The following is a 26,518-nucleotide window of genomic DNA, read 5'->3' as shown; positions in this document are numbered from 1 at the left end:
CTCACTCATTCTTATGCTGTCCAAATCCCTCATGCAAGAGTCAACCAGCATATCCATTCTTTCATCCTTCGCTGGTAAACTCTGGAACAATCTTATCTATGCATATCTATACCTATCTATCAATTCACACACACATGACACTCTACTCTCACTCATTCTTATGCTGTCCAAATCCCTTATGCAAGAGTTAACCAGCATATCCATTCTTTCATCCTTCGCTGGTAAACTCTGGAAACAATCTTATCTATGCATATCCAAACCTATCTATCAATTTACATACACATGACACTCTACTCTCACTCATCCTTATGCTGTCCAAATCCCTTATGCAAGAGTCAACCAGCATATCCATTCCTTCATCATTTTCGCTGATACAAATCTATACCTATCCCTGTCCATATATACATGAGTAGTAAGTTGAATGGTGTGACGTTGCTGCATATATCTATCTCCGCTATATCTATTTACGTATGTGTAGTGGCTTGCGTGGCGTGACTGTCCCTGGCCCACAGCTGCCGGATTATCGTACTCAAGAGCCGTGTATTTACCGGTCTCGGGCCCATAACTGTTTTTTTTTTTTTTTTTTTTTTTTTAAAGAAAAGGAGAAAGCTCAAGGGAAAAAAAAAAAAAAATTAAAAAAAAAAAAAAAAGCCCATACCTGCTCTAAAAAAAAGGCCAAGAAGCACCAATAATTAACCATTTAACCCGGTATCAGCGCGGATCATGTTTCTTAATGGTCCCTCTAAGCGAGAAAAATCAGAAAAAATCATCCCTCACACAAACCATTTCATAATATATATATCAAAGCATTTGTGATCAGATTATGTATCATCTATTTTTGGGGGTCCATATCAATGCACAAATTTGTCCCGTCGCTGCTACACGGTAAAGCCACAAATTTGGCCCGTCGCTGCTACACGGTAAAGCCACAAATTTGGCCCGTCGCTGCTACACGGTAAAGCCACAAATTTGTCCCGTCACTGCTACACGGTAAAGCCACAAATTTGGCCCGTCGCTGCTACCGGGTTAAACGATAACCATATATGAATGCAGTTATTTGGGTGATGAAAGCAGTTCTTGGGTCGGAAATCGGGAAACACAAGAGGCAGAGTACGACAATCTAGCAGCGTTGCCCTAGCCTAGTGTATTAGCGCCTGCAGCAGTAGTAACGCTCATCATCCTGAAGGAGGGCGCGAGGCAGGAGTGAGCTTGAGTTTCTCCACCACAGGGAGTGCAGGCGGACACAGACAGAAGACGAGTCAGCCATGAATGACCTTTTAGATATCAATTTTAATCCCCATAGCGGGATCAACGGAGGTGGAGCACGTCCCGCCTCCACACCCCCCACCTCCACCTCCGCCTCCGCCCTCGACCCTTGGGGGATGCCGGCCACCGCGTCAAACACCGCCTCCGCTGCGTCTGCTTCCCCGCTACACACCGCCCCTGTCAAGGTAATGCCCCCCCCCCCCCCCCTCTTTTTTCTACAGCAAAGGGGGAAAAAAATGTGCTTCTCATCTCTTAATGTTTCCAATGTTTGTCTTGAATCAGTGTTTTTATTTATTTATTTATTTATTTACTTTTTTGTGATGTTTCGTAAAGGTTCTCTCCCTCTCTCTCTCTCTATCTCTCTCTCTCTCTCTCTCTCTCTCTCTCTGCTTCCCTCTTTTTCTCTTTTTTCTTGTTTTAAATTTCCATCATTAATTTATGTATCCAATTGTTTCCACAGGGTCAATGTTTTTTATTCTCTTCTTATATTGTTTCAGGCATTTATGATTCTCTCTTTCACTCATGTTCAAATTCTTATGATACCGTCCACAATTTGACTTCATAACATTGCTACCCCCTTTATATATCTCTAAGTTAATGTGTGTTCCCTCATTCACAGTTCTACGTATAATATCTACAGTCATTCTTACTCAATTTGCTATGGAAGTCCTGTTTATATTTTCACTCCTTATTCATAACATTGCTACCCCCCTTTATATATGTCTAAGTTAATGTGTGTTCCCCCATTCACACTTCTATGTATATATATCTACAGTCATTCTTACTCAATTTGCTATGAAAGTCCTATTTATATTTTCACTCCTTGGTCTGGACTGTTTATTTACTTCCTCTTGTAAGTTATATTTATTGTGACTATTGTATTTATATTTCTACTTCTTATGACTGTCTATCGTGTTGTCTATAAGGATACATGCGTTTATACATTCCCTCCCTCTCGTGGGCTGCCCGGTGTACTATATATACTTCCTCCCTCTCAGAGCTTGCCTGGTGTAGACTTCTCCTCGTCTCCTCCCCCCGTTCCACCTCTCCCTTCCTTTCCTATGACCTTTTCCGACGACGCCAAAGTCACTCTCCGTCACTCTAACCCGCCTCTGCTCAACTCCTCTCCCTTGCTCTACGCCACACACCGGCACAATCGTTCCGGCACGCCCTCGCCTAACCCCTTCCATGATTCTCCGTCCCTCCCTCGCCCTACCTCGCTTCTTATCACATCCTCCTCTTCCTCGACCACCAGCGCCTCCGTCACACCCTACCGGCACTCCCTCTTCCCTCCCTCCTCCTCCTCCTATGCTTCCATGCTCGAGACACCGCTATCCACTCGCATCTCCACTTCCTCCACCTTCTCCACCTCCTCATACACTACCACTCTACTCGGGAAGTCTTGTAGTGACCCGCCTGCGAACGTTTGGGGCCTGGCGCAGGTTAGTGGCCGGCCTTCGCTAGGGTAGGTCGCACTGCAGGCTGCCACTAACACACGGTCCTTACTTGGTGTTTGATGTGTATTTCCTGTGTATCTGCTAGCCTTCCCTTGTTGGCTAATACCCGAGCATTGGTTCTCAAACTGGGGGAACTTGAGACACTTGGGAAAGGGGAAAAAAGGGCAGGATAAAGGTTAGAATTTGAGAACCATTGCCCTTGACTCCTTAGTTCTGGGACACTCCAACGCTGGCTAATACCCCGAGCATTGGTTCTCAAACTAGGGGAACTTGAGACACTTGAAGAGGGAAAAAAGGGCAGGATAAAGGTTAGTATTTGAGAACCATTGCCCTTGACTCCTCTGTTCTTTCATGGGCTCAGTTCTGGGACATACCAACGCTTCTGCAGGGCGAGTTTAAAAGTTCAGGTTCTTGGGAAAGGGAAGAAGCAGAGGGTTAGAATTTGAGAACCATTGCCCTTGATTCCTCTGTCCTCTGTTGGCCTCAGTTCTGGGACGTACCAACACAACCAACGCTTCTGTGGGCCATGTTCTAGTTAGCAATTGTTAGGGTGTGGTGTGTGTATGTGTGTGTTTACCAGTGATCGTAACTCTTTCCTGTCCTCTCCTGGTGTGAATTCTGGGACACAGCAACACAACGGACACTTTTCAGGACATTTAGCAGCTGTAGATTGATTTATATGTGTGTGTATGTGTGTGTGTGTGTGTGTGTGTGTGTGTTTACTAGTGACCTTAACTCTTTCCTGTCCTCTCCTGGTGTGAATTCTGGGACACAGCAACACAACAGACACTTTTTCAGGACATTTAGTAGCTGTAGGTTGATGTATATGTGTGTGTGTGTGTGTGTGTGTTTACCAGTGACCTTAACTCTTTCCTGTCCTCTTCTGATTTGAATTCTGGGACATAGCAACACAACAGACACTTTCTCAGGACATTTGGCAGGTGTTAGGTTGACTTATGTGTGTGTGTGTGTTTGTGTGTTTGTGAGAGGTGCCCCCGGACCACCCGCCTCGTAGAGAAGAGTAACATTTCTCACACTTCTTCCTTCCTCTGCTCTTGTGTCGCCAGCAAAACCTCAACCTCGTCTCTGCCACCAAGTCCCTCGGTGACCTGTTCAGTAACGGCAACATAATGGATGGGCTGGTGAGGCTGAGCTAACCTAACCTAACCTAACCTAACGGCGTAATGATATAGTCTTGCGCTACGTAACACACTCGTAATAGTTGTTGCTGGTATTGTTGATGTTGTTATTATTATTATTGTGATCTATTAAAGGGCACTAGGGGAAAGTAGAAAATTGATATAGCCGAATGAACCTAACTTAACCTAACCTGACGGTGTAACGATTAAGTCTTGCGCTACGTAACACACTCGTAATCATTGTTGCTGGTATTGTTATTATTGCTGTCAGTGTTGAGATGTATTAAAGGGCGTTAGGGGAAAGCAGAAAATTAATATAGATACAAACTTGAGGCTTTTTGATTAGCAGACATGGATGGAAAAGTCAAAAATGAGAGATTGGAAATAAGGAAAAGAATAAAGAAAAAGAGTTACATTAGTGTGGGGTAAAAGAGAGTGACTGTAAAATAAAGATACGCATAAAAAGAATAAAAAAATAGGGATGTTATTGTTGGTGAAGAGTGACTGTACAGGGAAGACTAAAAAAGAAAGAGGTGGGGGGTCACGTAGGGTTGGTCAGCTGTAGACACGAAGAAACAAAATCTAAGCGCTGGTAAAACTAGGGTTGTCTAAGTTCGTCTGTAGGAACTTGGAACTTAAGATTGATTTATATACTGATTTATTTGGAACTTTAATACGTATAGAAATTTACTAAGGAACTTATTTTTCTATATTACGTAGAGCTTTTGTAGATGAGAAAGTTAAACCAAATGCTGATTAAAACTTGGGTTGTCTAAGTTCGTCTGTAGAAACTTGGAACTTAAGATTGATTTATATATTGATTTATTTGGAACTTTAATACATATAGAAATTTACTAAGGAACTTATTTTTCTATATTACGTAGAGCTTTTGTAGATGAGAAAGTTAAACCAAATGCTGATTAAAACTTGGGTTGTCTAAGTTCGTCTGTAAAAACTTGGAACTTAAGATTGATTTATATATTGATTTATTTGGAACTTTAATATGTATGGAAATTTACTAAGGAGCTATTTTTTTTTATATTGCATAGAGCTTTTGTAGATGAGAAAGTTAAACCAAATGCTGATTAAAACTTGGGTTGTCTAAGTTCGTCTGTAGAAACTTGGAACTTAAGATTGATTTATATATTGATTTATTTGGAACTTTAATATGTATGGGAATTTTACTAGGAGCTATTTTTATATTAAAAACTTGGAACTTAAGATTGATTTATATATTGATTTATTTGGATCTTTCATATGTATGGAAATTTACTAAGGAACTATTTTGTTATATATTACGTAGACCCTTCATAGATGAGAAAGTTGAAACTATCTGGGTTGGCTAAGTTTGTCTGTAAAAACTTGGAACTTAAGATTGATTTATATATTGATTTATTTGGATCTTTCATATGTATGGAAATTTACTAAGGAACTATTTTTTTATATATATTGCATAGACCCTTCGTAGATGAGAAAGTTGAACCAAATACTGATTAAAACTATCTGGTTGCATTGGCTTGAGTTAGTTAGTTAGTTCAGCCGGTTGATACAGGGTCATTTTGGTGCAACTATTCAATTTTTCTCTATTTATTAATGATTTTTCATGTCACATCCTTGAGTATTTGTTGCCAAGATAACTGAAAAAATATGAATAGTATATTGCAGTACTAGAAACATAAGACCAGTGATAATATTAGTACATAGAGTTTAACCAAAGAGAGACAAGGGTTAAGCTCTGACAGGGAAGTAGTACTGGAAACAGAACAAGACTAGTGATAATATTACTACATAGAGTTTAACCAAAGAGAGACAAGGGTTAAGCTCTGACAGGGAAGGCCGTGGGTGTGTTCTGACAGGGTAAAGAGGGACAGAAGACTAAATTTACGTTTTGTAGTACTAGAAACAGAACAAGACTAGTGATAATATTAGTACATAGAGTTTAACCAAAGAGAGACAAGGGTTAAGCTCTGACAGGGAAGGGCGTAGGTGTATTCTGACAAGGGTAAAGAGGGGGGTAATATTACGTTTTGTAGTACTAGAAACAGAACAAGACTAGTGATAATATTAGTACATAGAGTTTAACCAAAGAGAGACAAGGGTTAAGCTCTGACAGGGAAGGGGCAGAGATAAGCAGGGAGGGAAGGGCGTGGGTGTAATTCTGACAGGGTAAGGGTCGTCGAGGGCCAGAAGAGTAACATTGTGGTGTGTGATACTGGACTGGTGGTAATGTTAGTGTGTAGAGCAGTGGTTCCCAATCTTTTTTTTAGGCGACCCCAATCATGCATCTCTAGGCATGACCACGACTCCACTAGTTTAGTTGTATATGTGTTATTACAATATAATAACACCATGTTTGATATTTTGAGGTCTTGGTGACCCCAGGAAAAACGCTTGGTGACCCCACTTGGGGTCGCGACCCCAGGGTTGGGAAAGGAGGGTGTAGAGTGTAGGTAGGGGGGTACATGGGTGTAGTTCTGGCAGGGTAAGGGTCATCGACGGCCATAAGAGTAACGTTGTGGTGTGTGATATTACAGACAGACCCGTGGGGCATGGCTCTTCCTAATGGTGGCTCTGAAACACCCAACCAGGTACTGTGCACTCTTTGGGATAACTCTATATCTCTCTCTATGGTTGCTATTATAAGACATTTCCGCTGCTCACAACTGCTATTACTAAAGGTCAAAGAGGGGTCACTTGGGTTCATGGTACAGAAGAAGGATCAAACTACCACCAGGGTCATAAAACTACTGGAAATGCCCACAACTCCTACGAAAGGGTTGTCAAATTTGTGTTTCTTTAGGTTCATGGTACAGAAGAAGGATCAAACTACCACCAGGGTCATAAAACTACTCCTGGAAATGCCCACAACTCCTACCAAAGGGTTGTCAAATTTGTGTTTCTTTAGGTTCATGGTACAGAAGAAGGATCAAACTACCACCAGGATCATAAAACTACTCCTGGAAATGCCCACAACTCCTACGAAAGGGTTGTCAAATATGTGTTTCTTTAGGTTCATGGTACAGAAAAAGGATCAAACTACCACCAGGGTCATAAAACTACTCTAGGAAATACCCACAACTCCTACGAAAGCCTTGTCAAATATGTGTTTCTTTAGGTTCATGGTACAGAAGAAGGATCAAACTACCACCAGGGTCATAAAACTACTCCTGGAAATGCCCACAACTCCTACGAAAGGGTTGTCAAATACGTGTTTCTTTAGGTTCATGGTACAGAAGAAGGATCAAACTACCACCAGGGTCATAAAACTACTCCTGGAAATGCCCACAACTCCTACGAAAGCCTTGTCAAATATGTGTTTCTTTAGGTTCATGGTACAGAAGAAGGATCAAACTACCACCAGGGTCATAAAACTACTCCTGGAAATACCCACAACTCCTACGAAAGGGTTGTCAAATACGTGTTTCTTTAGGTTCATGGTACAGAAGAAGGATCAAACTACCACCAGGGTCATAAAACTACTCTAGGAAATACCCACAACTCCTACGAAAGCCTTGTCAAATATGTGTTCTTGGGCAGCGAAATGTCTTTTAATACGACCCTATGTCTCTCTCTCTCTCTCTCTGTCTTTCTCTCTGTCTCTTTGTCTTTCTCTCATTCTCTCCTGTCTCACTCTGTTTTTCTCTCACTGTCTCACTCATTCTTTCTCTCCTCATTTTCCTTCTCTCAATTAGTGGCTGGGTTTACTAGATGTATTAGCCCTTTGTAACTTGACTAATCTTTGAGCTTTATATTGACCTGTCTCTAACATTACCAAGTCCTTTGTACAGAAGAATACCTTATGTGGAGTATTTTTAAACATATCCCTTTCAATGTGTCTTTTTTCAATGTGTCTAAGCCTTCTCCACATTTTTATACCTTCCACAAAAACTGCGAGTCATTGTCTACCTTTTCACAATGTCTTTTGGAAGGATTGTTGAAATTCTTGATGTGGAGTGTATATAAACTTCAAAACATGACCCTATTTTGTAATTTCTAAGCCTTTTCTACATTTATTTACCTTTGACAAAAAACTACGAGTCATTGTCTACCTTTTCACAATGTCTTTTGGAAGGATTGTCGAAATTCTTTATGTGGAATGTATTTAAACTCTTCAAAACGTGACCATTTTTACGTAATTTCTAAGCCTTTTCCACATTTATATTCCTTCCACAAATACTACAAGCCAGTGTATGCCTTCCTTCTTACACTACGCCAACAACATCAATGTATTTTAGGTCATAATTAACTCGTACTCTTCCTTCCCCCTCCTAGCCTGACCCCTGGGGCTCCCCGGTGTCTGGCCCACCCTCACGCATGACCTCCCCGCCCACCACCTCCGACCCCTGGGCCCCAGCAAGGTCCCCGGAGCCACCCATGGGAGGTACACACTCGATCACACTCATCAGATTAAACTCCTTGCAATACACCATGTCTCTATCCAAGTCCCTACCACTATCCCCTCCCTCCCTTCCCTCACCTATCCTCCCTATCTTCAGGTATCTGCGGCAATGACCCCTGGGCAGTGCTGGGGAGTGTGCCGCCCGCGAAGGACCCCTGGGAGCCTGTGGAGAGCAAGCCAGCACCCACCAGGGACCCGTTCTCGCCCCTCACGCCCACAGACAACAGGGACTTAGATGAGTTCTCGGCCCTCTCCACCAGGGAAAAGCCAACCAGAAGTACGAGGGACAGATTTTTGTTGATTTTATTTGTTTATTTATTTATTTATTTATTAATTAATTTTTTTTTTTTTTTAAGTTGTGTTTTCTTGGTTTTCATTTTCTTCTTTATTGTTTTGTTCTTTTGTTCTTCGTCTTGTTCAGATTTTCTTGGGTTTAAAAAAAATCCTTGACAGATGGTATTTTTTCTTCTCATTTTCCTTCTGTTTCATGTTTTCTTTCTCCTTTTCTTCTTTTTCTTTTGCCGAATAAACAGCATCAGCCCTCCTTCTTTCCCTTGACGGAATCTAATGGTGCCCTTTCTTTCCTTTTCTTTCTGCATTAATATTGTTTTCTTTTTCTTCTCTATTTCTTCGTCTTCTTCAGCGCCATTATCTTGGACTCAGTGAACTAAATTAACCTTCTCTCCCTCATCAGACGGCGCCTCCGATGTCTTCAGCATGAGTGGGCTCACCACCTCCCTGACGGACATGAGCCCCAAGGCGCCGCCCCAGAAGTCCAAGTCCCCCGCCGCCTTCCTCGGGGAGAACTCCAACCTCGTCAACCTGGACAACCTGGTCTCCGCCAAGCAGCTCCCGGCAGGCCTAGGTAAGGGGGGGCTCAGTTAGGTTAGATTAGGTTGGGTGGGGTTTGTTTAACTTTGGATTGGTTAGGTTTGGTTAGCTTAGGTTAGATTAGCTTTGGTTAGGTTATGTTGGGTTAGCTTATGTTGGGTTTGGTTATGTTAAGTTTGGTTACATAAAGGATTGGTTAAGTTAGGTTAGGTGAGGTTAGAAGATGAAGTTCGTTTTGAAGTTAGACTAGGTTAGGTTAGGCTAGGTTTGGTTAGGTTCCATAAACCAATAATTAAGTTAGGCTAGATTAGGTTAACTAAAAATTTTAAGTTAAGCTTGTTTAAGTTGGGTAACAAAGTTATCTTAGATTTAGACCTGTCTCTTCCCAAAATATCAACTTAGACTTCATGAGAGCCAGTTCTTTGATTCTTCCATGGCACAGGTTTATTTGCACACACCATTCCAACCGTAATCCCTTCCAGCGATGGACAAAACTACGTCATTGATTTTCCAGACAAGTTTCCTTTCTGATGCGAGCAAGGAACCATACCAAACAAAAAAGAAAGAAAGAAATTATAGCAGAGAGAAAACAGAACTGCACAAAACTACGTCATTGATTTTCCAGACAAGTTTCCTTTCTGATGCGAGCAAGGAACTATACCAAACAAAAAAGAAACAAAGAAATTATAGCAGAGAGAAAACAGAACTGTACAAAACTACGTCATTGATTTTCCAGACAAGTTTCCTTTCTGATGCGAGCAAAAAACTATACCAAACAAAAGAGAAACAACGAAATTATAGCAGAGAGAAAACAGAACTGCACAAAACTACATCATTGATTTTCCAGACAAGTTTCCTTTTTGATGCGAGCAAGGAACTATACCAAACAAAAGAGAAACAAAGAAATTATAGCAGAGAGAAAACAGAACTGCACAAAACTACATCATTGATTTTCCAGACAAGTTTCCTTTCTGATGCGAGCAAAAAACTATACCAAACAAAAGAGAAACAAAGAAATTATAGCAGAGAGAAAACAGAACTGTACAAAATAAAAAGAAAGCAAAAAAAGATTAAAAAACTATACTTCAACACCACGTAATTCCCCACGGCTTACCTCAGCTCAATTTCCTGACTCCGTTCCTTCCTAATATGAGTACTAAATGGGGTGGTGTGTACAAACTGGGGGCCTATCTATCACATAACTACCCACGGCTCACCTCAGCTCAATTTCCCGACTCCGTTCCTTCCTAATACGAGTACTAAATGGGATGGTGTGTGCAAATTGGGGGCTTATCTATCCTATCCCAATGGTTCCTGCAGCTAACATACGTATGGCTAGGGCTTTGGGTTCTGTATGTCACATTAACACCCTGTTGTTGTGTTGCTTGTGCTTCTAAGGGCAGCTCTTTGGGGTCCCTCTAACCCATGTATAACCTTATATTCTAGGCTGGTGTCCCCTAACCTTAACATATTGCTATACTGGTTTGATTTTGGTGTGAATTCTCAGATGCTTTCGACTCCCACGACTACTTCCCAAGGCTGTCAGGGTTCTAATGAGTGTTAATGTCCCCCTAATATGCACTGTCAAAGAGCGTAATCTATTCAGTACTTAACCTATATCAGCATTTGTCAGGGGTGGTTGATGGTACAAGACTCAGGGAATTACCTAAGTTACCCGTAGTCTGTAATGCCCCCCCTAATATGCACTGTCAAAGAGCGTAATCTATTCAGTACTTAGCCCTCTATATCAACTTATGTCAGGGGTGGTTGATGGTACAAGACTCGGGGAATTACGTAAGTTACCCATAGTCTGTAATGCCCCCCCTAATATGCACTGTCAAAGAGTGTAATCTATTCAGTACTTAACCTATATCAGCATTTGTCAGGGGTGGTTGATGGTACAAGACTCGGGGAATTACTTAACTTACCCATAGTCTGTAATGCACCCCTAATATGCACTGTCAAAGAGCGTAATCTATTCAGTACTTAACCAATATCAGCATTTGTCAGGGGTGGTTCATGGTACAAGACTTGGGGAATTACCTAAGTTACCCATAGTCTGTAATGCCCCCCCTAATATGCACTGTCAAAGAGCGTAATCTATTCAATACTCAGCCTCCTGTATCAACATTTGTCAGGGGTGATTCAAGGCACAAGACTCGGGGTATTACCTAACTTACCCGTAGTCTGTAATGCCCCCTTAATATGCACTGTCAAAGAGCATAATCTATTCAGTACTTAACCTATATCAGCATTTGTCAGGGGTGGTTGATGGTACAAGACTCGGGGAATTACCTAACTTACCCGTAGTCTGTAATGCCCCACAAATATGCACTATCAAAAATGAGTTAATCTGTTCACTACCTAACCTTCAACATTTATTACCACTTGTCGCTCTTTGTAAACTCAGGAATGGTTAATATATACCCCAAAAACATAGGTACGTATTCTGAGACATCTCCGGCTCTCACAAAAACTATTACCCAAGGCTACAAAAGTGATTAATCGGGTTCTAATGAGTACTTTTTCGCATTCACAGTACAGAAGCCTTGTCAAACTATCACTAGGCTCATAAAACTAGGCTTGGAAACACTCACAGCCTCAATGAAAGCCTTGTCAAACTATCACTAGGCTCATAAAACTAGGCCTGGAAATACTGATACAGCCTCTATGAAAGCCTTGTCAAACTATCACTAGGCTCATAAAACTACCCCTGGAAATACTGATACAGCCTCTACGAAAGCCTTGTCAAACTATCACTAGGCTCATAAAACTACCCCTGGAAATACTGATACAGCCTCAACAAAAGCCTTGTCAAACTATCACTAGGCTCATAAAACTACCCCTGGAAATACTGATACAGCCTCAACAAAAGCCTTGTCAAACTATCACTAGGCTCATAAAACTAGGCTTGGAAATACTGATACTGCCTCAATGAAAGCCTTGTCAAACTATCACTCGGCTCATAAAACTACCCCTGGAAATACTGATACAGCCTCAATGAAAGCCTTGTCAAACTATCACTCGGCTCATAAAACTACCCCTGGAAATACTGATACAGCCTCAATGAAAGCCTTGTCAAACTATCACTCGGCTCATAAAACTACCCCTGGAAATACTGATACAGCCTCAATGAAAGCCTTGTCAAACTATCACTCGGCTCATAAAATTACCCCTGGAAATACTGATACAGCCTCAATGAAAGCCTTGTCAAACTATCACTCGGCTCATAAAACTACCCCTGGAAATACTGATACAGCCTCAATGAAAGCCTTGTCAAACTATCACTAGGCTCATAAAACTATCCCCCGGAAGTACTGATTCAGCCTCAATGAAAGCCTTGTCAAACTATCACTCGGCTCATAAAACTACCCCTGGAAATACTGATTCAGCCTCCATGAAAGCCTTGTCAAACTATCACCGCCCTGGAAATACTGATACAGCCTCAATGAAAGCCTTGTCAAACTATCACTCGGCTCATAAAACTACCCCTGGAAATACTGATTCAGCCTCTATGAAAGCCTTGTCAAACTATACTAGGCTCATAAAACTAGGCTTGGAAACACTCACAGCCTCAATGAAAGCCTTGTCAAACTATACTAGGCTCATAAAACTACCCCTGGAAATACTGATACAGCCTCAACGAAAGCCTTGTCAAACTATCACTAGGCTCATAAAACTAGGCTTGGAAACACTCACAGCCTCAATGAAAGCCTTGTCAAACTATCACTAGGCTCATAAAACTAGGCTTGGAAACACTCACAGCCTCAATGAAAGCCTTGTCAAACTATCACTCGGCTCATAAAAGTATCCCCCGGAAGTACTGATTCAGCCTCTACGAAAGCCTTGTCGGATGTGCGTGTGGGAGTCCTGAGATGTCTGAGAATGTGGGTGTTGGTGATCTAATAATATTAATCACATTTTCGAGCCTTCAGAACTAACTAAGATACTGACACTGATCACAATAAACAAACACACTGCTCTTCTCTTCTTTATCCTCCTCTTTATCCCTCTATATGTCTTCTATTCTTCCTCTAACTCTATTTTTATCTTGAACTAATTTACACACTTCCTCCTCATCTATTCTTCCTCTAACTCTATTTTTATCTTGAACTAATTTTCACTCTTCCTCTTCTCCGTTCTATATATCTTCTTTTTCTTCTCTAACTCTACTTCCTCTTTCTCTTTTCCTTATTCAAACTTCCTCCACTTCCTTCTATATATCCTCTGTCTTTCCTCTAACTCTATTTTTCTTCGTTCTTTCCTATTCCTTCCTTTTCTTATATTTTTCCTCTTCTTCCTTCTACAAAATATCGTCTATCCTTCCTTCGTTCTTTCCTATCCCTTTCTTTCTTTCCCTCCTCCTCCTCTTCGTTCTCCAAATCTTCTACTTTCCTTCTTTCCCTCCTCCTCCTCTTCCTTCTCCATAACTCATACTTTCCTTCCTTCTTTCCTATCCCTTCCTTATTTTCACATTTATCCTCCTCTTTGGTGCCCTGTGTGGTGTGTGTGTGTGTGTGTGTGTGTGTGTGTGTGTGTGTGGTGACTTCCCGAATCATCACTACTAACTCAAGCTGGGTATACATTCTCCTCTCGGTCTTGGGCGGTAGAGCTTGTACTGTCCTAACCTGGCAGCCTCTTACTACCCTTTTATATATATTGTTATGTTTTTAGCTGCGTTTGTGCCACTGGTCATAAAGAGGAAAGGTTGCTACTAATGGGACATGGAACTATGAACCCTTAGATGGCAGCAGTATATGAAAATGAATGGTCAATATATAGTCTCTGCCGACCTTAGAACCATAGCATAAGTATAGTTATTCTGCGTAAGAGGTGTTTTAACTATCGTCCATATATAGATTCAACCGCAGCCTGAAAGCGTTGTTAGATATCTGCCTTACAAAGCTGACTGACTGAATTTTGGACCATCTGAGGGTTAATCGTATCGGAAGACCTGCTATCAGTGAAACCGTGTAATTATAACTTGATATAACTGTTGATCATATATTGGGAATGGCTGCTATTGGTGAGACATGGATGATGGAACTATTAATCATGGAAGACTTGCTATCAATGAAACCATGTAATTATAACTTGACATATATATTGATTGTATTTGGAAAGGTTGCTATTTATGAGACATGGATGATGGAACTATTAATCATGGAAGACTTGCTATTGATGAAACCGTGGAATTATAACTTGATTTGCATATTGATTGTGTTGGGAAAGGCTGCTATTGATGAAACATGGATGATGGAACTGTTAATCATGGAAGACTTGCTATTGATGAAACCATGTAATTATAACTTGATTTGCATATTGATTGTATTGGGAAAGGCTGCTATTGATGAGACATGGATGATGGAACTGTTAATCATGGAAGACCTGCTATTGATGAAACCGTGGAATTATAACTTGACATAACTGTTGATCGTATTGGGAAAGGTTGCTATTGGTGAGACATGGATGATGGAGCTGTTAATCATGGAAGACTTGCTATCAATGAAACCATGTAATTATAACTTGATTTGCATATTGATTGTATTGGGAAAGGCTGCTATTGATGAGACATGGATGATGGAACTGTTAATCATGGAAGACTTGCTATCAATGAAACCATGTAATTATAACTTGATTTACATATTGATTGTATTGGGAAAGGTTGCTATTGATGAGACATGGATGATGGAACTGTTAATCATGGAAGACTTGCTATTGATGAAACCGTGGAATTATAACTTGATTTGCATATTGATTGTATTGGGAAAGGCTGCTATTGATGAGACATGGATGATGGAACTATTAATCATGGAAGACTTGCTATCAATGAAACCGTGGAATTATAACTTGATTTGCATATTGATTGTATTGGGAAAGGCTGCTATTGATGAGACATGGAACTGTTAATCATGGAAGACTTGCTATCAATGAAACCATGTAATTATAACTTGATTTGCATATTGATTGTATTGGGAAAGGCTGCTATTGATGAGACATGGATGATGGAACTGTTAATCATGGAAGACCTGCTATTGATGAAACCGTGTAATTATAACTTGATATAACTGTTGATCGTATTGGGAAAGTTTGCTATTGACGAAACACGGAATTATGACTTGATTTAAATATTGATCGCATTGGAAAGGCTAAGCTAGTGATGAAATGGGGGTCTATGGGGTTAACTTTATTTACATATCTATCGTTATTTAAATGTTTGCCTTATATTTTCGAGCTCGTATTGACAAAAAAGTATGGCATTGTAAAAATAATATAAACACGGAACTCTCGGCTTTATTTAACTATCTAATTTTAACTTTATTTAACTGGTAACCTTATTTCTAGCTTTCATTTTATTTCTGTTTGAAGTCGACGTAAAAACTGCCTTCGTAACAGTCTCATAACATAACATAACCTAAAAAAAGGGTATGGTAACTTAGTCTTGTAACATAACCAAAAAAAAAAAAAATAAATAAATAAAAAAAAAATGACATCGTAACTTAGTGTCGCAATCTAAAAAAAACATCCATTGTAAAATAGTCTCGTAACGTAACCTAAAAAAAAAAATGCCTTCGTTACTTAATCACGTAACGTAACTTCATAAAAAACGCTTACGTAACACAGTCTCGTAAAGAAACCTCACAACAAAGCCTCATAACATCTATATAGGTAGCCTCGTAACCTAACCTAACCTAACCTAACCTAACATAGCTGCAACCTAACCTAACCTCCTCAAAACCAGTGGCAAAAAACCTCCTCATCTCATCCCCTCACCAATCAACCCGGCAGTCACTCTTTCTAACAGCTCCCAAGACTTTACAGGGCATAAGGTCTTCCCCCCTCCCCTTGCTGCTGGTGGTGCTGGTGGCTTGGGTTGACTGGCAGGGCTTGTGTGGGCGACCCTGTAATGTTGCTGTGTGTGTGCCTGTAGGTGTTGGTCCCCCCCCTCTGTGTGTGTGTGTGGTGAGGTAAGGCAAGGGAAGGGAGTCATCTGTTGCACCCTGGGGCGTAAGGAAGGGATGGTAGGGGATAGGGTCAGTTTGTACGTAGCTGTTTTGTTTGGTGCTCGTTAAGGGAAGGTTTTGCTATCCATATGTGTGGTTGAAGCTATGGAAATCTATGTAAAGCTGTTCAAAGTTGACCCTCTCTTTTGGTTAGTCCCGTTTTATTTTGCAAGAGTTGATGTAGGTTTTTTCTTTCTCTGCCTGTCCACTTATCTGTGAATCTATGGAAATCTATTTAAAGCTATCCAAAATTGACCCTCTCCCTTGGTTACTCACTCCTGTTTTATTTTGCAAGAGTAGGACATAGGCTTTTCTTTCCTTCTTTTTGCTTATCCACTTATCTGTGAATCTATGGAAATCTATGTAAATCTGTGAATCTATGGAAATCTATGTAAAGCTATTCAAAGTTGACCCTCTCCCTCGGTTACGCAGACCTGTTTTATTTTGCAGGAGTAGAATCTCTCATTTTTTTTTTTTGTTTTTTTTTCCTTTTTTTTTTTGTCCTTGAGGCACTTCTGTTGCTATAAAAGGAAACACAAATATTATGTTTTCCTGTTTTCCTTCCTTTTTCTCACTTTTCACACCCTATCTTTCTCTCTCTCTCTCTCTCCTTCACTACTACTACTACTACTACTACTACTACTACTACCAGCACTACTATTATTACTATGGAAAACTTAAGCTATACCATATACTTCTTCAAATACTCTCTATATAACACTCAACAGACCTTCCCTTCTCAATTACTGGTTCCTATTATCCCGGACGTCAAATTTTCCATGTTCCTGACGAGTGCTAAACGGGGCACTGCGTACAAACTGGCCAACCTAACACTAACTGTACTAGATGAAGGGGGGAAGGTAAAGGCTTGTAAGGGAGCTAGAGAATGCTGGAGGTAGTGTTTGTCCATTGGTTTTATTGTGTGTTGTATTTATTTATTTTGCATGAGATTTTTTAGGGTTTTATGACAGTACGTATTTACCTTCTGGCTCTTTGGATAGGCCTAGTTTTGTTTATTTTGATGCTCTTTAGGATTTTATAAGTCTATAATCTATCTCTTTTGATACTGATAGGCCTAGTTTGTTTTCTGTAATTATTCTTCTTGACATGTGTTATTTAGTGTTATTTATTTTCTGTCATGTGTTATAATGATCTGTAGTTATTTTTCTTATTGATTTGTAAAGGTAAAGCTGGCGTCACACTGGGTCTCCTTTTCCTCCAACCGTGTTAGCGGCGCAACCACCAACTCAAACTTTTCCGGGTGTGCGTCACACATGGCCGAGGACGGCGCCTGTATCCACAACGTAAACAAACCAGGCGCCTGTATTGACTTGGTGCCGTTTGCAAAAGTAATGGCTGCTGCAGCTTGTGCTGCTGTTACTCAAGTTATGGACTTGTTGCTACAGTTAAATGGAAGGAAGAAGCTGTTGTGGGTGCGACCATGGCTTCAAAGATGGGAGGACAGGAGTGTTTACCAAACCTTGTCAGAGAACTGTGCTGTGAAGGCCGGGACTCCTTCTACAATTTTAAATGAATGGAGAAAGAAGAGTTTTTAAACTCTTGGAAATGGCAGCCCACTTATATCTTAGCAAGACACCAGAACGAGGGAAGAGCAGCAGCACTCCCGGACCATTCACTTCTTTTTAAATTATTTTTGGCAAATTTTTCATGTGTGTGTTCCATGCACCACACGTTGCCTGGGCATATGCCAACCACGGTAGTGCCTGCTCCAGTGGTTGTAGGAAAACAGCCAGTGTGACGCTGCCTTAAGTTTCTAGTCACACTTGTTGAGGTATTCATCACGAGAGAGAAACTTTAATTTGTTTATTCATTATTTTCCCTCACTTGTTTGTTTATTGTTAGTTTTGTTGGTGTGACGACGTAGGTTCAGGCGAGGGATGGACAGTGAAGGGTGCATGTGTGTGTGTGTGTGTGTGTGTGCGTGTGTGTGTGTGACGGGCGGCCAGGATTCATGCGTGTGGGTTTATTCTCTCCCCCACAGGCACCACCACCACCATCACCTCCTCCCCTCTGACCTCCTCCAACTCTTCCTTCATCAACAACCTCAACAACAACAACAACAACAACAACCTCAACCTCACCACCACCACCACCACCACCAATCCCTTTGCCTCAGCCAGCCTCCCGCCCTCGTCTTTTACAGGTGTGAACCCCTTCAGCTCCCCCAGCCCCCCCAACCCCTTCCAGGCCCAGCAAGCCCCAAAGCCTTCCATGAACCAGCTCAGAACAACGGGCATTGGCGGCATGGGACTCCCCGCTCAGCCTCCCTCTGGTACAGCCGCCCCTGGTCCGTGGGGTCCGACACCGCCCCCCGCCGCCCAGTCCGTGGATGAGAACCCCTTCCTTTTATAATGGAGCGGGTGGTCGTGGTTCCGGCTTAAGGCTTCTTCATCCACATTGTTTTTTTTCCGTTTTCCTCTCTTTTTTTTCATTTTACATGGTAGTTCGTAGACTAAAGTTTTTATTTCCGATTTGTAAATAAGTATTGTACGTAGATGTTACTCTTTATATCACACTGATTTGTACAGGGTGTGTGTGTGTACGTGTGTGTGTGAACGTTTGTATGGGGACTTCACCGTGTATATGTGTGTGTGTGTACGTGTGTTTGTGAGGTGTGGCTGGGGTGTGGTGTGGCCCAGGCAGAGCAGAGAGAGGGAGGCCACAGCTGTGAATAGGGGTGAGGTGCGGCCTGGGATGTGGTGAATGAGCGGCCCAGAGGTGATGGTGTGTGGTGAACGAGGAGTGGTGAGGTATATGGTCATTGTTTAGTGGTGATGTGATGTGTGGTGAGAGAGGGAGGTGTGTGTGTTCATATATGACCATGGAAGGTGTGTGGTGAGGTGTGGTGAGCCAGGAAGGTGTTCGTGTGTGGTGAGGTATATGGTCATTGCTTATTGGTGATGTGATGTGTGGTGAGCGAGGGAGGTGTGTGTGTTCATATATGACCATGGAAGGTGTGTGGTGAGCCAGGAAGGTGTTTGCGTGTGGTGAGCTATGTGGTGTGTGGTGACCCATGTGGTGTGTCGCGATGTGGCATGTGGCCGGGCAGCCTCCTCCCAGCACTCCGGTGTCCTCACTCACACTAATTTCTTGGTATTCAAACTCCTGTGCAAATATATTTCCCGAGAGTTTGAAATAGGTGAAAAATTGTATGCAATATTGCCTCTCCTATTAATTATCATAAGACTACTTTTATAGGAAGTCCAAGAGTTAGGTGTAAGAGAATAACTTATTTATACTGGATATTTTACAAGTGTTTACCTTACTACTACTACTACTACTACTACTACTACTGCTGCTGCTGCTACTGCTACCACCACGCCATGAACAGTTGCATATCATTCAACTCTTGCGCCGTGAATGATGGCACCTCGGACGTAAAGCTGAAATTCTGCCTCTGTTGATTTCCTGAGCGTATTGACGAGAAGGAAGGAAGGAGACCGAGCTAGCTAGGGTGAGATGGAGAGGTGGATTAAAGTGAAGGATTGAGGGAGAGGAGGAAAGGAAGGAAGGTGGAAGAACAAGCTGGAGGGGAAGAGGAGGTAATGCAATAAGGAATTAAGTATGAGAAGGAAGGAAGGAGACCGAGCTAGCTAGGGGGAGATGGAGAGGTAGATTAAAGTGAAGGATTGAGGGAGAGAAGGAAAGGAAGGAAGGAGGAGGAACAAGCTGGAGGGGAAGAGGAGGTAATGCAATAATTAATGAAGTATAAGAAGAAAGAAAACGAGAGAAGGAAGGAAGGAGACCGAGCTAGCTAGGGGGAGATGGAGAGGTGGATTAAAGTGAAGGATTGAGGGAGAGAAGGAAAGGAAGGAAGGAGGAGGAACTAGCTGGGGGGGAAGAGGAGGAGGAGGTACATTAGTGGTATGGGTGAGATGGAGGGGTAGATTGAAGTGGAGAAGGATTGAGGGAGAGAAGGAAAGGAAGGAAGGAGGAAGACTAGCCAAAAACCCCAAAACCAGCTCTTGAAAATTAGTTACATAAGGAAAAAAAAATATAACTAGTTTGCCAGAGTACCCAAGAGGTTAATTTGGCTATAGTTGTGAACCTGAAAACATTAACCAGGAAGAGGAACATTAGTGGAAGGAAATGCAATGGGGAAGGAAGGAGAACGAGCTAGCTGGTATGGGTGAGATGGAGAGGTAGATTAAAGTGAAGGATTGAGGGAGAGAAGGAAAGGAAGGAAGGAACATAAGTGGAAGGAAATGCAATAAGGAGCGAAGTATGAGAAGAAGGAAAGCGAGAGGAGGAAGGAAGGTGAAGCTAGCCGTGTCGTGCATAAGGAAAGCGTTACTAGACAGACCTTACGGCAAAAGAGGTACATAGACGAGGCTTCAGCTTGGCTTCACACACTCGCAGCAAATCACACGTTCGGACCACTGCTGCTGCCGCTGTTCACTAAAGACTTTGGGTTTGAGACACTCGATACAGTTGTGGAATATATACCATAACAGTTTTTTTTTTAGGTAAGCATGGCAGTGGATATTAGAATTACGATTATTATTTTTTTTCCCGAAACTTTCTACTTACATTTTTGTGTGTGTGCGGAAACGGGCGTGGACGGCGATTCGTACGTAGCAGCGGAAAACGACACTTAAAAAATGATAATTATTGAACTCTGCAGCTTCGGAAAGTAAAAAAATATATTATGTACGTAGCAGCGGAAAACGACACTTAAAAAATGATAATTACTGAACTCTGCAGCTTCGGAAAATAAAAAAATATATTACGTTCGTGGAGTCTCGTCCCTTATTATTCTGACCTTCGTAAACTAGGTCGCTCTACTTAGCTTACTTCTTAGAGGGACGGCTTTGAACAGAACTACGCTTGACTGATGAACAAACATACGTAGAGTTGTCGCCTGTAGCACGATGAAAGGACGAGGAGAAAAAACAAGAGCTAGCATCGTAGCGGAACTTTTTGTACATACCAGCTGTCGGTCGTTGGTCCTGGTGGTGGCTGTGGCTGATGCTTACGATTATGCTCACACCCAAACCACACCCAGCCAGAGTCATTCATATATTTTCACAGAACACATTTTGTAAGGTGGAGAGAGAGGAATTGGAAAGCTGAGCGAGGTTTCGTTTTCCGCATTTCGCTTGTTGCCCAGCCAGCCAGCCAGTCAACCAATCAACCAGTCATTCAACCAACCACCCGACCCTCCCCCCCTGTCAAAATTCTGTGGACGATAAGCCTCGCATCGCACCCCCGAAATAATATGTGGACGTTACAATCTATCCGCCGATCAATCCGCCTCATTGCCTTAGCCTGTTGTCGAGGTTAGCCGGTCCTCAGTACGCCCGACCCCTTGTGTGGTGTTCTTGGCGATAGTTGTGAACCCCCGAAACATTACCATGGTGTTATGAGAGAAGAAAAATACTTATATCATGTTGCCAGAGGATCCGTGAATTATTTTGTTGGCTACAGTTTTGAGCCCAGAAAGTTAGCAATAGAAGAGAAAAAATTATCCTGTTTGCCAGAGTACATGGTAAATTAATATGGGTGTAGTTGTGAACCCCAAAACCTTACCGTGATGTTACGAGAGAAGAAAATAAAACAATGTTGCCAGAGTTTCCGAGCATTGTTTCGTTGAGTTTTGAGCCCAGAAAGTTAGCGATAGAAGAGAAAAAATGATCCTGTTTGCCAGAGTATTTGATAAATTAATATGGGTGTAGTTGTAAACCCCAAAACCTTACCGTGATGTTACGAGAGAAGAAAATAAAACAATGTTGCCAGAGTTTCCGAGCATTGTTTCGTTGAGTTTTGAGCCCAGAAAGTTCGCGATAGAAGAGAAAAAATTATCCTGTTTGCCAGAGTACATGATAATTTTTTATGGGTGTAGTTGTGAACCCCAAAACATTAACCAGCTCTTGAAAATTAGTTATATATGGAGAACAAAAATATAACCAGTTTGCCAGGGTACCCAAGAAGTTAATTTGGGTGTAGTTGTAAACCAAAAAAATTAACCTAGGTCTTGAAATCGGTGATGTTATAAAGAGAAAAAAAATTAGCCTGTTTGCTAGATTTTTGATAACCCCAACAGTGTGTTTTTAGGGGCTGACTGCTTTGAACTGCCCAAGCTCTTGCAAGTGAGTGTAAATACAATAGGAAAACAAGGAATCATTACCAAGAGTGAACATTATATTAGCCAGCTTTCGTGAGTCAGTGGAAATGTAAATAGGAAGGACAGAAACAAATATCAAGAGAGAAACATTATAATTTATCCAGTTCCTGCAAGTCGGTGAAGATGTACGTCGATGAAAGCCCGGAAATACATCAAGGAAATACACATGGTACCCTCGCTTAAATAGCTTTAGTAGGAAAGATAAACAGAATTAGGTACGTCTGTGAAATTCCGAGAGAATATACGTAACAAATAAAAATGAAACCCTCGCTTAACTTGTATTAGAGGAAAAGATCAGCAATTTTAGGTATCTGTGGAAGTCCGAGTATGTCCGGAAAAAACGAAACCCTTGCCGAAACTGCACTAGAAAAGAAAGATTAAGAAAATTACGTATCTGCGAAACTCCGAGAGAACATACGCCAAGAAAAAAAATTATACTCGCCATAACTGTACTAGAAGACTGTACTAGTGGAAAAGATAAACAAAATTAGGTGTCTGTGTGTGTGTGTGTGTGTGTGTGGGGTGTGGACGGACCGATGCATAGCCTATTATTATTATCATTTATCTGTGTGTGTGTGTGTGTGTGTGTGTGTGTAATGATTGGGGTCTAAGGAGTAGTCGGAGGATGGAGTGGAGTTGCGGCCGAGTCCATTTTAATAATTTTCTTCCTTTTTATAGATTTTTGTTTATCTTTTTTTGTGATCGGCTGCCCAGTGCAATAAAATAAAGAGTAAAAGCAGCTGTTTGAGTTATGGTAATGTGACCTTCTTAGCGGTGGTGTGGTTGAATGTGGTTGTCGGTTGTACGCCTTCATCCAACCTGTCAACCGAATCAACCATGTTTTTCTGTCACTTATTTTTCTTTGTTAATTTGGTTGAGTTTGGTTGATTCTGGTTGAGAGTAGTTGGGTATGGTTGGGAGTGGTTGTTTGGTCATCTAACCTAACCTAACTTAACCGAACCCCTTCATCCAACCTGCCAACCGAGTCAACCATTTTTTTCCTCAATATTATGTTTGGTTGAGTTAAGTTGAGAAATGATTGGGTGTGGTTGTTGGGCATCTAACCTAACCTAACCTCTACATCCAACCTGTCAACCGAGAATCAACCATCTTTCTCTGTTATTTTTTTTCTTTGTTATTTTATGTGTTCAGTTGGGTTCGGTTAAGTTCGGTTAGTTAGGAGTGGTTGGGTTAGGTTGTCGGTCTTACCCTTCATCCAACCAGTCAGCCGAGTCAACCATCTTTCTGTGTGTGTGTGTGTGTGTGTGTGTGTGTGTGCGTGATTTATTTTCTTTAAGTTTCGTGTATTCGATCGAACAAAAAATTATTACGATTAGTTTATTCTTTCTCTTGTTATTTAAAGGCCTTAACTTACACTTAAACCTCACTTGTTATCATTATCATTATCATTATTATTATTATTATTATTATTATTATTATTATTATTATTATTATTATTTTTATTGTATGTCTGAGAGAGTAAAATAATAACAGCTTCATATACGATGATTGTGATGTTTTTTTATATACAGGAACAAGACGTGAATTGATATTGTATGGATTGAGTGAGAATGTAGTGCTCTCCCTCTCTCTCTCGCTCTCTCTCTCGCTCTTTCCCTCTCTCTCTCTTCCTCAATTTATCATATTGTCCGTTCATTGCGTTTTCTCATCGCTGAAATTGGAGATAGAAAAAAATAACGGAAGGGAAGAATAAGAACATTAGAACATTACATACAAGCGTAAAGAACAAGGAGAAAGATACCTAGACATTTTTTAATATGATACGTAATTGATTTTATGTGAAGAGGTTGAGCGGAAGAGAGAGAGAAAGGACGGAAGAGTGCGCAAGGGAATTATAGAGAAAGAGAAAGATAGGTAAAGAATAGGAAATGGATGATAGGATAGGATAGGATAGAGGAAAGAGGAGATTGAGAAAGGACGGAAGAGTTATAAAAAAGGGGTATTATAGAGATGCTGTATGGATGGGTGTATGTGTAATTCACCACGGACTTGTAATCAGGCTGTGGTGAACTACATGTACGTGCGTGTTCGTGCAATAAGAAGAAAAATTGATGAGGTGACGGAGAGTGAATTACAACATGAAAATAATGGAATAGAAGTGAATAGCGAATGTGGAAATAATTATATACGTGTATGAAGCGTAAAAACTATCGGAAAAATAAAACTTGAATGTATGTAAAGGAAGAAAAAATAGGAAATGAGGTGAATGAAAGTAAATTATGACATGAAAATAATGCAATAGAAATGGATACTGAATGTGGAAATAAATGTTTGGATGAAATAATTAAAGAAATGTTGAAAAAATGAACTTGAATGTATGTAAAGGAAGAAAAAATAGGAAATGAGGTGAATGAAAGTAAATTATGACATGAAAATAATGTAATAGAAATGGATACTGAATGTGGAAATAAATGTTTGGATGAAATAATTAAAGAAATGTTGAAAAAATGAACTTGAATGTTTGTAAAGAATAAAAAATAGGAAATGAGGTGAATGAAAGTAAATTATGACATGAAAATAATGTAATAGAAATGGATACTGAATGTGGAAATAAATGTTTGGATGAAATAATTAAAGAAATGTTGAAAAAATGAACTTGAATGTTTGTAAAGAATAAAAAATAGGAAATGAGATGAACAAAAGTAAATTAAGACATGAAGGTAATGCAATAGAAATGGATACTGAATGTGGAAATAGATGAATGTATGAAATAATAAAAGAAATATTGAAAAAAATGAACTTGAATGTTTGTAAAGAATAAAAATAGGAAATGAGATGAACAAAAGTAAATTACATGAAAATAATGTGATAAAAGTGAATAATGAATGTGGGAATAAATGAATGAATGTAATACTTAATAAATGTAAAAAAAAATGAATAAAACTTGGATGTATGTAAAGAAAGAAAAAGAAAGAAAGAAAGTAATGAAGGAATGATATAAAAAATGTAATAAATGTGATTAATGAATGTAATAAAGAAATAAAAAAAATATGAATGCAAAGAAGGAAAAGGAAGAAATAAGAAAAAGTAAATGACAATGAAAGTGAAAAAAATTATGAATGAAACAAATAAATAAAAAGGAGAGAGAGAGATAAAGAAAACAAAGGATGAATGAATGAATGAAAAAAATATGAATGAAACAAATAAATAAAAAGAAAACTGAAAAAGAAAAAGAAAAAGACTAATGAATGATTGAAAAAGACGTAGACAAAATATAAGGCAACTAATTATATAAAAACACAAATGCACATATAATAATAATAATAACGAGAATTCAAAATGACCCATATAGTGTACTTACCTAGCTAATAACAGTGATTTCTTTCCTTATATATATGCCTTTGAAAGCAACGCCCACCTTGCGTTAACATAGCCACACCTATTATGCTTATTTCTTCCACTTCCCGCCCATTATCAGAGGAAAGACGGAAGGTTCAATATCACACAAGAACATTAAGGAACAGTAGAGGGTTGAGTGCTACACCAAAATAGAAAAAAAGTAATTAAATGGAGGCTTCTTGGGGGCGGTGGATGGACATATTGCGGAAATAATGGCCAATAACCTACGTGACCAGCCCCCATCCTACCCCCCACACATGCCACCCTTGGTAATGTTCACAGAATTATTAATATATACTGTATATCGCATATTTTCAACCCTGTGTTTCATTTAGCCCTTATAAGAATGGGTGTCTAGAGTGGGTACATGGTTATCGGTTACTGCTGGGATGGGTACAATGGGTGAGGAAATGTAGGTATATATATGACCGTATCTTAATATTATAGCATTTTAGCAACATTTTCAAGCCTCTGTTTTAATTAGCCCTTATTTGAATGCCCTGTCTAGAATGGGTACATGGTCACTGCTGGGATGGGTATACAGTGGGTGAAATGTCTATGGCCACAAGGCTACCGTATCTTCATATTGTAGCATTTTAGCAACATTTTCAGGCCTCTGTTTCAATTAGCCCCTATTAGAATGGCCTGTCTAGAATGGGTACATGGTCACTGCTGGGATGGGTACAGTTTGTGAAGCGTGTAGTCCTATTTCCTATGGTCTTATATCGTCACTAAGCTACCGTACTTTGATATTATAGCATTTTAGCAACATTTTCAACCCTCTGTTTCAGTTAGCTCCTATTAGAATGGCCTGTCTAGAATGGGTACATGGTCACTGCTGGGATGGGTACAGTGTGTGAAGCCTGTAGTCCTATCTATGGTCTTGTATCGTCACTAAGCTACCGTACTTTGATATC

At 40.5% G+C, this 26,518-nt stretch overlaps 1 protein-coding gene and 3 long non-coding RNA genes across 36 annotated transcripts in view; 2 read left to right on the top strand and 2 right to left on the bottom strand.

Annotated features, from left to right (window-relative positions):
* The window catches only part of LOC126980540 (epsin-2-like), a 49,502-nt gene extending 27,733 nt beyond the window's left edge, over positions 1–21,769 (top strand). For 11 of the 32 annotated variants that reach the window (XM_050830563.1, XM_050830562.1, XM_050830560.1 and 8 more), the window contains 7 exons: positions 1,229–1,451; positions 2,265–2,708; positions 6,397–6,450; positions 8,135–8,243; positions 8,359–8,538; positions 8,956–9,126; positions 18,099–21,769. In XM_050830563.1, the coding sequence (XP_050686520.1) occupies positions 1,229–1,451; positions 2,265–2,708; positions 6,397–6,450; positions 8,135–8,243; positions 8,359–8,538; positions 8,956–9,126; positions 18,099–18,469 (1,552 nt within the window). In that variant the 3' untranslated portion in view covers positions 18,470–21,769. Of the gene's footprint in view, positions 1–1,228; positions 1,452–2,264; positions 2,709–3,790; positions 3,866–6,396; positions 6,561–6,662; positions 6,768–6,977; positions 7,373–8,134; positions 8,244–8,358; positions 8,539–8,955; positions 9,127–18,098 lie in introns of those variants that run through there. The other 21 variants (XM_050830564.1, XM_050830561.1, XR_007733320.1 and 18 more) reach the window with 20 other exon arrangements.
* On the bottom strand, positions 9,137–12,507 carry LOC126980548 (uncharacterized). The gene is made up of 3 exons (XR_007733333.1): positions 11,388–12,507; positions 10,887–11,263; positions 9,137–10,758 (listed from the first exon to the last, which is right to left on the bottom strand). It is a non-coding gene; the product is annotated as an uncharacterized LOC126980548 (long non-coding RNA).
* LOC126980550 (uncharacterized) lies at positions 14,102–15,211 on the top strand. 2 transcript variants are annotated; one of them, XR_007733337.1, is made up of 3 exons: positions 14,102–14,216; positions 14,649–14,756; positions 15,074–15,211. It is a non-coding gene; the product is annotated as an uncharacterized LOC126980550 (long non-coding RNA). The 2 variants fall into 2 exon arrangements; XR_007733336.1 differs by lacking the exon at positions 14,102–14,216 and adding an exon at positions 14,411–14,540.
* LOC126980547 (uncharacterized) lies at positions 21,545–21,957 on the bottom strand. The gene is made up of 2 exons (XR_007733332.1): positions 21,809–21,957; positions 21,545–21,641 (listed from the first exon to the last, which is right to left on the bottom strand). It is a non-coding gene; the product is annotated as an uncharacterized LOC126980547 (long non-coding RNA).
* Positions 21,958–26,518: the final 4,561 nt, after the last annotated feature.

This window comes from Eriocheir sinensis, chromosome 44 (assembly GCF_024679095.1).
Source record: "Eriocheir sinensis breed Jianghai 21 chromosome 44, ASM2467909v1, whole genome shotgun sequence".
Lineage (NCBI taxonomy): Eukaryota > Metazoa > Arthropoda > Malacostraca > Decapoda > Varunidae > Eriocheir > Eriocheir sinensis.
Note: the sequence above shows the minus strand (reverse complement) of the source record. Positions and strands in the feature narration are given on the sequence as shown.